Source organism: Somniosus microcephalus, chromosome 5 (assembly GCF_052327205.1).
Source record: "Somniosus microcephalus isolate GS21.2 chromosome 5, FLI_Smic_1.0, whole genome shotgun sequence".
NCBI classification, from domain to species: Eukaryota; Metazoa; Chordata; class Chondrichthyes; order Squaliformes; family Somniosidae; genus Somniosus; species Somniosus microcephalus.
The window spans coordinates 54,655,801-54,669,235 of NC_140991.1; the positions used below are offsets into that span (position 1 = coordinate 54,655,801).

General features: G+C 41.8%; 1 protein-coding gene across 5 annotated transcripts in view; it reads right to left on the minus strand.

Annotated features, from left to right (window-relative positions):
• Positions 1-13,435, minus strand: part of LOC147117041 (cAMP-responsive element modulator-like) — a 288,959-nt gene that overhangs the window by 77,439 nt on the left and 198,085 nt on the right. For 3 of the 5 annotated variants that reach the window (XM_085987618.1, XM_085987619.1, XM_085987623.1), the window contains one exon: positions 9,581-10,458. The exons of 1 other annotated variant lie outside the window; for it this stretch is intronic. In XM_085987618.1, coding sequence (XP_085843744.1) covers positions 10,314-10,458 — 145 coding nt within the window. In that variant the 3' untranslated portion in view covers positions 9,581-10,313. Of the gene's footprint in view, positions 1-9,580; positions 10,880-13,435 lie in introns of those variants that run through there. One more of the 5 variants, XM_085987621.1, reaches the window with a different exon arrangement.

Below are 13,435 nucleotides of genomic sequence, written 5' to 3' on the forward strand. Positions count from 1 at the left end.
ATGGAAGGAGTTCAGCGAAGATTCACCAGGCTGTTACCTGGGATGGCAGGAATATACGTATGAGGAGAGATTGGGTCGATTGAGCTTATACTCGCTGGAGTTTAGAAGAATGAGAGGGGATCTCATTGAAACTTATAAAATTCTGACAGGACTGGACAGACTAGATGAAGGAAGGATGTTCCCGATGGTCGGTGAGTCCAGAAGTCTAAGGATAAGGGGTAAGCCATTTAGGACAGAAATGAGGAGGAATTTCTTCACCCAGAAAGTGTGGAATTCTCTACCACAGAAGGCAGTTGAGGCTAATTAATTAAATATATTCAAGAATGAGTTGGATATATTTCTTGAGGCTAAAGGGATCAAGGGGTATGGGGAGAAAGCAGGGACCAGGTACTGAATTTAGATGATCAGCCATGATCGCATTGAATGGCGGAGCAGGCTCGAGGGGCCAAATGGCCTACTCCTGTTTTATCTTCTATGTTTCTATCATGTGCTGTAACAGGATCGTTGATCAATATTAACCCACCACTCCTTTTTTTTCTTTCCCTATCTTTCCTGAATACATTGTAGCCAGGAATATTAAATGCCCATTCCTCCCATTGTTTGAGCCAAATCTCCATTATTGCCACTATATCATAATTCCATGTGGCTACTTGTGCCTGGAGCTCACCAATCTTATTTACCACACTACGTGCATTTACGAACATGCACTCTTAAACCCATCTTAGTCTGCCTAGCATTTCCTCCCTGCCTGATCCCTCCTATTTCTGAACTATTCTTTATTCTAACGTGGTTTGTCTCTCCCAATCCTCTGTGCATCTTGTATCTCCTCTCTGATGCTTCATCCTGGTGCTCCTCCCCCACAACATTAGTTAAACTCCCCCCGAAGACATTGGTCCCAGCTCTGTTGCGGTGCAACCTGTCCATCTAGTACAGGTCCCAGGAATCTGAAGCCCTCACTCCTATGCCATTTCTCCAGCCACGTGTTAACCTTTCTTATCTAACTACTCCTATATACTCACTAGCAGGTTGCATTGGGAGTAATCCAGAGATTACAACTTTTGAGGTCCTGCTCTTTAACCTCTTCCCTAGCTCCTGAAAATCTGTCTGTAGGATCACAACCCTTTTCCTACCTATGTCATTAATTCCATATATACCACAACTTCTGGCTGTTCCCCTTTCCCATACAAAATGTTCTGCAACTGTTCAGTGATGTACTTTACCCGAGCACCAGGGAGGCAACACACTATGCGAGACTCACGTCGGCGGTTACAGAAATGCCTGTCTATCCCCGATGAGAGAATCCCTTATGACCACTCAATTTCTACACTTTGCTGTGTACCCCTGTAAAGTCATTTTCCCCACAGTGCCGTGGATGTGCTCTAAACTGTACTCCCCCAAAGTGTCATCACCCTCACTGGCATTCAGCACTGAAAACTGGTTCAAGAGTGCCACACTCCTGGAGGATTCCTGCACTACTTGCCTCTTCCTACCCAGCCCGATGGCCAACCACTTACTATCTTCTTGAACTCTCTGTAGTTGTGGAGTGACCACCTGGAACGTGCGCTCTCGGAAATTCTCAGCCTCCCATCTGCCCTACAGTGATTCCAGCTGCTCCTCAAGATCAGAAACCCTGTGCTTGCGTTCAAGCAACAAGAGGGACTTCCTGCACATGTGATTACCCAGTACACATGAAGCATCCTGGAGTTCCCACATGGCACAGGAATTGTAGGCAATGGGTCTCAGCTGTCCCATAATTTTGCTTAAAAGTCTATCTACTTACGTTATATGTCTCAGATAGATATATATTTATTTTCACAGTATATATTTTTAATTTAGTATCCCCCTTACTCTTATATTTGTATACCAGATTTTTATTTAGTGCAATTCACATCCCTTTAATGTTGGTATCCTCTACTTAGTCAATTTTAATTTTATCCCCTCCGATTTAATTAATTACTGATTTTCTAATATATTTACTTATTTACTGTTGCCCCTTCGTTTAAATTATTTAGTACCTCCTTCCCCACTGTGGTGAATTCCCACTCTTGCCAAATTCCTGTCCATTACTCTATTTAGCAGATTCACCCAACTCTCACTGATCTCTGTGCTTAAAGCACTGAACTGTGACTCAATCAAATTTCCCACCAAAATGACACCTCTAATGTCAAGTGCTTTTACTAGTGAAATGAGCAGGTGCATTAAAATATGAATTAAAAAAAACAAGGTTGCATTTGCTATAAAAAAGATGCATATTTAATGCAGTAATACAGTATGCAACCATTCTCATTGAGGGACCTACAGTGCTGGTTGTGCTCTGCCACTGCTCATTAAAGGCCTGCAACCAGGGGCAGTTGGAGCTACATGACAGAATATTTAGATACAGACATTCACCAAGAACCTATCACTTTGCTGGTCGACAGACATGTTGAGCTTGTTGCTTTTGGGATCCAGTCTGAAAACCGCAGCTATACACAAGGGTGATCAACCCCTGGAAGGATTGTTGTTACATTTCTAACCTTCTTACTTTACATTAGTACAACTCTTGTGTCTTAGATCGCTCACATGAGTGACTCCCAACTCCAGAGTATCTATTACGATAGCAAAATATTGCAGATGCTGGAAATCCAAAGTAACAACAGAAAATGCTGGAAAAACTCAGCAGGCCAGGCAACATTCGTGGAGAGAGAAATAGAGTCAACGTTTCAGGTCAAGACAAAGGGTTTCGACCTGAAACGTTGACTCTATTTCTCTCTCCACGGATGTTGCCTGGCCTGCTGAGTTTTTCCAGCATTTTCTATTGTTATTCCAGGGTATCTATCCTTGACTTGAAATCTAGTTAAGCTTTTGATAATACATCCAGAAAAGTTGACAAGCTATTCAACAAAAACAAAACCACCCAATAAAAACTTAAGTGAACTGATACTTTTTGTATTTAGTAACAGAAATATGGAAGAATACCCACTGAGGTGTTAATTGCAAAAATAGTATGATGTACCTTCTGACCAGCTTGTAGGCTAAGAAATAACAATCAACTGTTAAATTAGTTAAAAGGAACAAGCTACCTCAATGGCTGAAGCAATTTTATCCTGAGTAGTTGAGCCATACAAATCAGGAAACTCTCAAGTTCAAGAGGCCTGGTCTGTGCTGAGTTAGCTGATCTCAAACAGTGATAGTACAGTACTACAATTACTTCAGTGGCCAATAGGTTCACGAAGGAAATATTGGCCCACATTCCAACTTGAGGGGCCAGGATTGGGTTCAGCCATGAAAACTTCCATGTTCAAATACCCTGCCAACACACACTGTTAGAGGTCACATATTAAAAAAGGAATAGAGTTGCATATACAAGTTTGTAGACGACACTAAATTAGTTGTGTAGATGGGAGCAGGAAGTTACAAAGGGATATAGACAGATTAACTGAGTGGGCAAAACTGTGGCATATGGAGTTTGTTAATAAGGGACATAGAAAGATTGAGTGGGCTAAACTGACATATGGAGTTTGTTACAAAGGGACATAGACAGATTGAGTGGGCTAAACGGTGGCAGATGGAGATCAATGTGGGGGAAGTGTGAGATTACTTTGGATTACAGAAAGACGAATCTGAATATTTTCTTAATGGCAAGAGACTGGGAAATGTGGATGAGCAAGGGGATTTGGGTGTTCAGGTACACAAATCACTAAAGGCTAGTACACAGGTCAAAAAAGTAATCATAAAAGCTAACGGAACGTTGGCCTTTATCGCAAGGGATTGGAATAAAAATGAGAGGAAGTTATGCTTCAGTTGTAGAGCCTTGGTCAGACCTCACCTTGAGTACTGTGTTCAGTTTTGGGCACCACATCTCAGGAAGGGTATACGGGCCTTGGAGGGGGTACAGTGCAGATTCACCAGACTTAAAGGTTTAAATTATGAGGGCAGGTTATATAAATTTAGCTTGTATTCTAATAAGTTTAGAAAGTTGAGGGATGAGCTAATTCAAATGATAAAAGGATTCAGTAGGGTTGATACAGAGAAGCTACTTCCTCTGGCGGGGGTATCCAGAGGAAGAGGGCACAATTTTAAAATTAGAGCTCGGACATTCAGCAGTAAAATCAGGAAGCACTTTTTCCATACAAAGGGTAGTGGAAATCTGGAATTCTCTCCCCTCAAAAGGCTGTGGATGCTGGGTCAATTAAATATTTCAAGACAGAGATCAATAGATTTTTGTTAGGTAAGGGTATCAAGCGATATAGATCAAAGATGGGTAAAGGGAATTGAGGTACAGATCAGCCTTGATTTAGCTGAATGGCAGAACAGGCTCCAGGGGCTGAAGGGACTACTCATGTTCCTATAACCTACTTGGGTGAGGTATAAGTAAAGTTTGCATGAAAGCAATTAGAAGAGTAGAGTGGAGTGGAGGTGAGAAAATTGGCAAGCAGAGAGGAAAACACAAATGAAAAGGGAAGGTGCTGCCTGCTTATTCAAACCTTCCAGTTGGAGACTAAAGGATTTTGATTAAATATGGAGAAATGAAAAGGTTACTGCTTTGTAGATTGCCTTTAGACGGAAATACAATATAATTCCCAGAGAAAACTACCCAAAACAACTTTTATGACTCCCTTCAATGTTAGAACACATATTTTCCACTGGAAATATGAAATATGCTTCTCATTAGACAACTGAAGTCTTTTTTTTTACCAATAGGATGGCCTAAATCAGCTTCATTGTACCAAAATCCCATACTGTCCTCAAAACTACAAAGGACTTTGAATAAATAAAAACTTCCTGCTCTCTCCTGCAATTCTATTGTGCCAGACTGTACCTTTTCTGAGGGTGCATTGCCTTTATGGGAGTTTAGGGAGGAGGGGAATCCAGGGGGAAAGTCTCTCTGGCCGACTCCTGCATTCCCATTACCAATAGATTTCATCGTGACATGGGCAGAGACAGAGCTGTTTGCAGATCCACTTAGCTCGGGATATCCAAGAAAAACAGAAGCAAATGCCTGTTGTAAACAAGAGGTCACTGCTTCTCCTGAGTCGTACAGACCACAAAGGTCCCAGGTTCAATCCCTGGTCTCCAGCAACAGAATAAACAGTACTACAATTGGCCTCAGCAATCCCAAGTAAGGGAGGGAGGGAATGTGGTGAAAATCAACTAGGGTTCCCACTCCTGCTCACCATCTGAAAACCCTGCTTCAAGTGTGTATATCAAGCTGAAACAAAGTTAGGCTTGTGTAACGGCTCCCACAGTAAAATAGTATGCTTAAAATAGGTTTCCAGAGTAGCTACAACCTGCACCTCAACAGATTCTTGCCTGAGAATGGGAGCTCCATTTGAAGAGGGGATTTGCCATTATGGTTTATACTTGGACAATTAAGGCTTCCTCCACACAAACTTGGCCTTGTCAAAGTTCTGAAGGACATGATACAATTTGTCCAAGTTGTGGGCGGAGATTGGTATGGTTGCTTTACATTTGTGCTCTACAGCTTTTCCTGACAACCACTTTGGGGGTTAGTACAGGTAGACTATCCTTTATCCGAAAACCTCGGGACCAGCCGAGTTTCGGATAAAGGAGAATTTCGGATTTCGGAAGGTGGGTCGGCGGGGGGGTCGTGCGCACGACTTACGCTGACGCTCAGCGTAAGTCGGTCGGGGCCGGCGGGGTACGGGGGGGTCGGCGGTTGTCGGGGCTGGCGGGGTCCGCGGGGGGGTCGGCGGTTGTCGGGGCTGGCGGGGTCGGCGGTTGTCGGGGCCGGCGGGGTCCGCGGGGGGGTCGGCGGCTGGCGGGGTCCGCGGGGGGGGGGTCGGCGGTTGTCGGGGCTGGCGGGGTCCGCGGGGGGGGTCGGCGGTTGTCGGGGCCGGCGGGTCCGCGGGGGGGTCGGCGGCTGGCGGGGTCGGCGGTTGTCGGGGCCGGCGGTTGTCGGGGCCGGCGGGGTCCGCGGTTGTCGGGGGGTCGTGCGCACGACTTACCCTTTATCCTAACTTCCGCAACCGGAACCCTCTAAAAACCGAAGGTTTTTTCGTTCAGCGTAAGTCGTACGCACGACTTACGCTGAACGAAAAAACCTTCGGTTTTTAGAGGGTTTCGGTTTTCGGAAGTCCGGATAAAGGGTAGTCTACCTGTAGTACAAAGCAGGAAAACTCAAAACTGGGCATCCATGAGATGCTGTGGGCCATCAGCAGCAGCAGAATTGTATTCCACCACAATCTGTAACCTCATGGCCGGGCATATCCCTCACTCTACCATTACCATCAAGCGAGGGGACCAACCCTGGTTCAAGGAGGAGTGTAGAAGAGCATGCCAGGAGCAGCACCAGGCATACCTAAAAAAGTGCCACCAACCTGGCGAAGCTACAACACAGGACTGCATGCATGCTAAAAAGCAGAAACAGCACACTATAGACAGAGCTAAGCGATCCCACAACTAACAGATCAGATCAAAGGTCTGCAGTCCTGCCACGTCTAGTTGCGAATGGTGGTGGACAATTAAACTAATGGAAGGAGGAGGCTCCATGAACATCCCCATCCTCAATGATGGCAGAGCCCAGCACCCAAATGCAAATGACAAGGCTGAAGCGTTCGCAACCATCTTCAGCCAGAATTGCCGAGTGGATGATCCATATCGGTTTCCCGAGGTCCCCACCATCACAAAAGCCAGTCTTCAGCCAATTCAATTCACTCCACGTGATATCAAGAAACAGTTGAGCACACTGGATACATTAAAGGCTATGGGCCCCGACAACATCCCGACTTATGCTCCAGAACTAGCTATGCTGTTCCAATACAGCTACAATACTGGCATCTACCCGACAATGTGGAAAATTGCCCAGGTATGTCCTGTTCACAAAAAGGACGACAAATCGGATCCGGCCAATTACCGCCCCATCAGTCTATACTCTCAATCATCAGTAAAGTGATGGAAGGTGTCGTCGACAGTGCTATCAAGCACCACTTACTCTCCAATAACCTGCACACCAGTGCTCAGTTTGGATTCCGCCAGGACCACTCCGCTCCAGACCTCATTATAGCCTTAGTCCAAATATGGACAAAAGAGCTGACTTCCAGAGGTGAGGAGAGAGTGAATGCCCTTGACATCAAGGCAGCATTTGACCGAGTGTGGCATTAAGGAGCCCTAGAAAAATTTAAGTAAATGGGCATCAGGGGGAAAACTCTCCACTGGCTGGAGTCATACCTAGCATAAAGGAAGATGGTTATGGTTGTTGGAGGCCAATCATCACAGCCACAGGACATCGCTGCAGGAGTTCCTCAGGGCAGTGTCCTAGGCCCAACCATCTTCAGCTGCTTCATCAATGACCTTCCCTCCATCATAAGGTCAGAAATGGGGATGTTCGCTGATGACTGCAGTGTTCAGTTCCATTCGCAACTCCTCAGATAATGAAGCAGTCTGCGCCCACATGTAGCAAGACCTGGACAACATTCAGGCTTGGGCTGATAAGTGGCAAGTAACATTCGTGCCACACAAGTGCCAGGCAATGACAATCTCCAACAAGAGTGAGTCTAACCACTGCACCTTGACATTCAAAGGGATTACCATTGTCGAATCCCCCAACAGCCTGGGGGTCACCATTGACTAGAAACCTAACTGGACCTGCCACATAAATACTGTGGCTACAAGAGCAGGTCAGAGGCTGGGTATTCTGCAGCGAGTGTCTCACCTCCTGGCTCCCCATAGCTTTTTCACCATCTACAAGGCACAAGTCAGGAATACTCTCCACTTGCCTGGATGAGTGCAGCTCCAACAACACTCAAGAAGCTCGACACCATCCAGGACAAAGCAGCCTGCTTGATTGGCACCCCATCCACCACTTTTAACAGTCACTCCCTCCACCACAAGCACACCGTGGCTGCAGTGTGTACCATCTACAAGATGCACTGCAGCAACTCGCCAAGACTTCTTTGACAGCACGACCTCTGCCACCTAGAAGGACAAGGGCAGCATATGCATGGGAACATCACCTCCAAGCTCCTCTCCAAGTCACACACCATCCTGAATATGTCGCCGTTCCTTCATAGTCACTGGGTCAAAATCCTGGAACTCCCTCCCTAACAACACTATGGGAGTACCTTCAGCCCAAGGACTGCAACAGTTGAAGAGGTGGCTCACCACCCCTTCTCAAGGGCAATTACGGATGGGCAATAAATGCTGGCCTTGCCAACAATGCCCACATCCCATGAAGGAAATAAAAATGATCTTGAGCCAAAGATATTTTTAATGAGACCTTACAGGCGCCACCTTGGCCTTGTGTCGTGAACACAATTGAGCAACATACGGCCAGTAACAACAAATCTGTTGGGTTTGGTATAGTCTCTATGTTCACTTTTATGGGGCAATAAGGTAACCTTGATTGAACCCGAGTGTTGTGCCTGTAGAGGAAAAGTAATTCAATAGCAAAATACTGCGGATGCTGGAAATCTGAAATAACAGAAAATGCTGGAAACAATCAGCAGGCCAGGCAGCATCTGTGGAGAGCTTAAAACGAGAGAAAGTTATGTGAAGCCCCCATACTTGTTGCTTTATCCCTGGGTATACAAGCAGCTGCAGAATGAGCTTTTAGCACTGCATCCAAAAGGAAAGGGACTCTTAGCCAAGTGCTCAGAAATAGTATATTCTCTCTCTCTCTGATAGAAAAATGTTACTGAACTGAATCCAGGTGCCCTGAACTAAACTTGAAGGCCAGGATTCTTTGAGTAAAATTGGCAGACTCTCAAAGTCCTAGAGTTGACAATGAGTACGGAAATTGAGACGAAATGGAAGACACCAGATGAGACTGATGAATGTTTGATACTGGAATCCCCATGCCCAAATGGACAGATTATAAAAGCAAGTGTGAGCTGAAATAGTAGCCAATACCTTGGGGAAAAAAAGCAATGGTGCCAACTGGATGTTAACAGTACTAATTGGGTAATACCTGAGTTTAACATTAAGTTTTAAGAACTTGACATACTACCAAATTAAGAAGAAATGGTAGGATAGCCAAAGCAATTTCAAAAAGCCACTGAAAAAAGTTATCAATCATTTGTCTTGTGTCAGAACACAAGATGCAAGCTGCCTATTGAAAGAGGGAAGAAAAATAACTAAGGCTCTGCTTCAGATTGAAGCTGATTGCAGCTGAGAGAATTTCAAGAGACACTTAAGTCCCTGAAACTGGTTTTCCACAGTGAGAAGGACGTAATTCTATTAGTGTGAAGAATACATTAAAGAATTTACACAATTTTTCTCCATGTAATACCATTCTTAAAAACTTGAACTTGGCTTTCTTGATCAGGTATGAAATTTATGTGCAAAACCTCTTGAAACCTTTTAGATTTTTAACTTGCACCAAAACAACACTTATACTATAAAAACACACCGAGCAAACATTTGAAATAAATTCCACGTATTTTGAAATTACTGACTGTCAACTCATCCAGAAGAAGAAACAGGAAAAAGTAGAAATAAAAAGTATAATACATTGATTTTCATTCTTGGTAAGTTACTGTTATAACCAACATTGTTTCTTCAGAAGGTAATAATTGACTAATCAAGGCAACCAAATTTGTACATAATGCGTTTTTTTAAAACTCAAGCAACAAACCAGAGGTGTTTTGTAACCAATGTGGTTCTATTAAAATCTATTTGCGATCCTTGAACTACATAAGCATAGACTGACAGCAGTACAGAGCTACATTTCACAAAATAACATGTATAAAAGAAAGTCAGAAATGAACTATAAATTTCAAATGTTTTGCAATGCTACTGAATATAACACTCTCTTTACATATAATTAGCCGATAACATACATTTTTCTTTTTTAAATTCCCCCTTTTAAAAGGTAGTTGCTTTTTATATAGGGCAAATTTCTTCTGAATCATTTTACTCAATTACCTTGCATACTTTTCTATTTTGTATTCATATATAATAGGGCACTAAAATAGCAATAAACACTTGTAAAAATAATATTACATTGTATTCTTCAGGACAGCATATGAGCAACACATAAAAATCTTAAATGCAAATGCTTAACAAATAGAACAACTTCAGCAAGTACTGCATTACATTGTAACAGGTACAGTATATGTATATACACATTTAACTAATTGTTTTTACAAAAGTTTTTTTGTTCATTTTTTCACAAAATTTTAGTTATACAACAAACACTTAACAAAATATATTACTGTGAATAACTTTTGAGAAATGTTACAGTTTAAAGGTTCTGATGTTGTCTATGTAGTTTTGCAAAGCAAAAAATAAAAAGCAGTCTGAAGCTGCAGAGGCTTCATCTTCAAAGAAAGATGCTGTAGACATCAAACTGGTCAGAACTCAGATTACAAATATTACTCTGATTTATCACAATAAAGTTCTTTCAAAGTTTTGAGTTCCTCGATTAGCTGCTTGTTTTGGGTTTCCAGCACTGCAACACGACTCTCCAGACACTTTACATATTCCTTTTTTCGACGTCGACACTCTTTGGCAGCCTCCCTGCAAACAGCAGAAGCAAAAAAGGAACGAGAAATACTTGATATGCTATGCAACATCAGGGCTTCTGGAACAATTCCAGTATTATAGGTCAACATGATTTTTCCCCCCTCCCAAACTTGCAACTGAACTCATAGGCTAGGTTAAAATGCAAAGCAAAATGGAGTACATCATGCTCAGAAGTGTCCCTGTCCCAACTCCACCTGGTAGTCCATGGAACTGCAACATCTCATGCCTGGGTCAGAGTTCAAAAAGTATGAAAGTGGCAGTTTGAAGCTGTTAATCTGTTTTATGGCAGTACAAGTCTTTTAGGGCCTTGAGCTCCTCGATAAGAGTCTTGTTTTGATTTTCAAGCACAGCGACTCGATTTTCAAGACACTTGACATACTCCTTCTTCTTTTTGCGACATTCACGAGCAGCCTCCCTGGAATTAACAGAAGGCACATCATAGCGACAGCCGAAAAAGGGCAGAAACCGACTAATCTGTATACTTTGTCTTTGTAATGCCATCCTTAGAGTGCCACTTGAGGATCCCCAGTCCTTGAGCTACGACCTGCACCAACCAAATCAGAAGCTGCTGGCTTTGCTGGATCCCTCACAACACTCCAACAACCTAAAATCACATTTATGGGATTATTTGCAGCCAACCAGTATGAATGTCAGGAATGGGATGCAGTTGACTCATCCCCATCGAACGACTTTTGACAGGTGACACACCACATCAAATTGAAGTACTGCAGTCAGATGTAGGTTTCTGTCTGGATTGAAGTATATAGTCACAGCAGTGAAACAAGTAATTGAACCACTGTTCCAGGAAGCACCATTTTGTTTTTATTTAACAAAATGAAAATAAACTATATCAAAATTTGCATCAGCCCAAACTTGTTAACCAAGAATTTTTTTTAAAGCAACAAGAAATGCTCATCCTTCCAGTTATGAGATGACACAATCAAAAAGTGAGTGTCAAAAATTCTAACAGCCAGTTGTCCATACCAATACTGAAGGAATTGTTAGCTCATTATTCAATATTATTCATAATTTTCCTCAGTCATCCTTTTATAAAAAATGTATGAAAACAAAGAATGACAAAAGATATTAAACAGAAAAATATACCAGAAAAGTTAACAAAATATAAAACATTTGAAATGCCAAAGCAGTACAATTAAGCTTTTTTGTATTTTCATCTGTTTGCTAATTTTAGCAAAAGAATGTCCCTGTCCCAACTCCATCAGGTAGTCCTGGGACTGCAACATTTCATGCCTGAGTTCACAAAGTATGAAAGCGGTAGTTTAAAGCCACTTCTGTTCTTCATGAACTCTGACAGATGTATAAAGTGGTCTTCCCCACCTTATACTCATGTATACTTTTTCTCTAAAACTAGCAAGAGGAAAATATAGCGCCTGATTAGCTACTGAAACCCAATACAAAATGTTTTGAAAAAGTTTATAAACTACCACAGCAATCACATTACAATAAAAGTACCTGCCAGCTACAATTATAATGCAATCCTTAAGAAGGTAAGCATTTTACATGTTAAATTGGGCTGCATGGTATCACCTTCAACACCCGTAACATATAAATGCAACATAAAAAGTTAAAAACTTAAGACCACCATCTTTATAACCAATATAAAGCATTATGATGGACACCCTATTACAGTTTGTAAGTTGACAGCCAACAATATCATTATGAAAAAAAGTTAAAACATTTTTAAATTTTAAAAAATCCTTCATTTTTTCAACAGTATTTTCCCTTCATTGTTTGCAAACGGAAAAAATTAAATACTGCAGTGGATAAATGAATGCAAATATGTACTGATTATCTTTAACTGAAGGCTAATTTTTCAGGCTCATCTGTTTTGCCAACTTAATATTTGTGGAAATATTTTTGTAGCATTTCACACTGGTGCTTACAAGTAACTATTTATTGCCAATCTTTCTACTATGGATAAAATTAGAACTTCAGCAAACAACCTCGTTCAACCACTATTTTGTTTTTTAAAAAGTCAAGTCAACTCTTGTTTATATACAGCAATGGCAAGCCTGACTTTCTCAGCTTCCCTTTGCACTTGTCTTGCATGTTCAAGCTGTACTTCTTGCATGATGGAGCATCAGTGAAGAGTGTTCAAGCAGCAAATTTAAAATCAGTCCTGAATGCAGCTGCATGCAGTTTCCTTTGAAGGCAAGCTCAAGGAATTGTTTCTTGTATACTGAGTGAAGAGCAATGATTTAAGGGGTTCAAGGTACCTCTGTCATAATAGAACAGATCAATATAACCACACAGTTAGTGAAGAAATCATGCAGGAGGAAAGAACAGGAGGAATAACCATTGGCAGGCAGTAAGATAATCTACTGACGCATGAGGATAAAGCAAAACCAGGGACATACCAGGGAGAGGGCATGCTTCTGACCCACAGCTAGATTGCACATAGCAGGCATATGGCATGACTGGGACAAGCAGACACTGCTACATTATAATCAGAGACCATCAATCTGTGCATGTAAAACTCCGACTGCTGTAACTTTACTTGCATAAATTCTTTTTCTAAAATACACAGCATGAAAACAATGTTGGTGTTTGCAGCAAAATATACTTGTAATAATAACAAACTGTCAAAAGAAAGCAAAGATGCAAAATTATTTTTATTTCATGAAATTGAGGACATATTCTGAATTTATCAGAACATTAAAATATAGTACACTACAAAGATAATCTTCAATTTATTGATGCCTAAAAGGAAAATAAATACACAAGCACTTGCCTATGTATATTTATAATAATTATACACACACGTTACCACCCAAACACGTTTTTCTAAAATGAAATTATTTGCAAAATTCAGTTCGAATTTTTGACAATGACCACTATCACTGCAAACCAGATTACATTACACAGTGAAAAGAAAGATTTCTAAATAGTCACATTAGAAGGCTGGTGCAAATGGTGACCAACAGACTAGCTTCAGGTCATTTTGGCACAG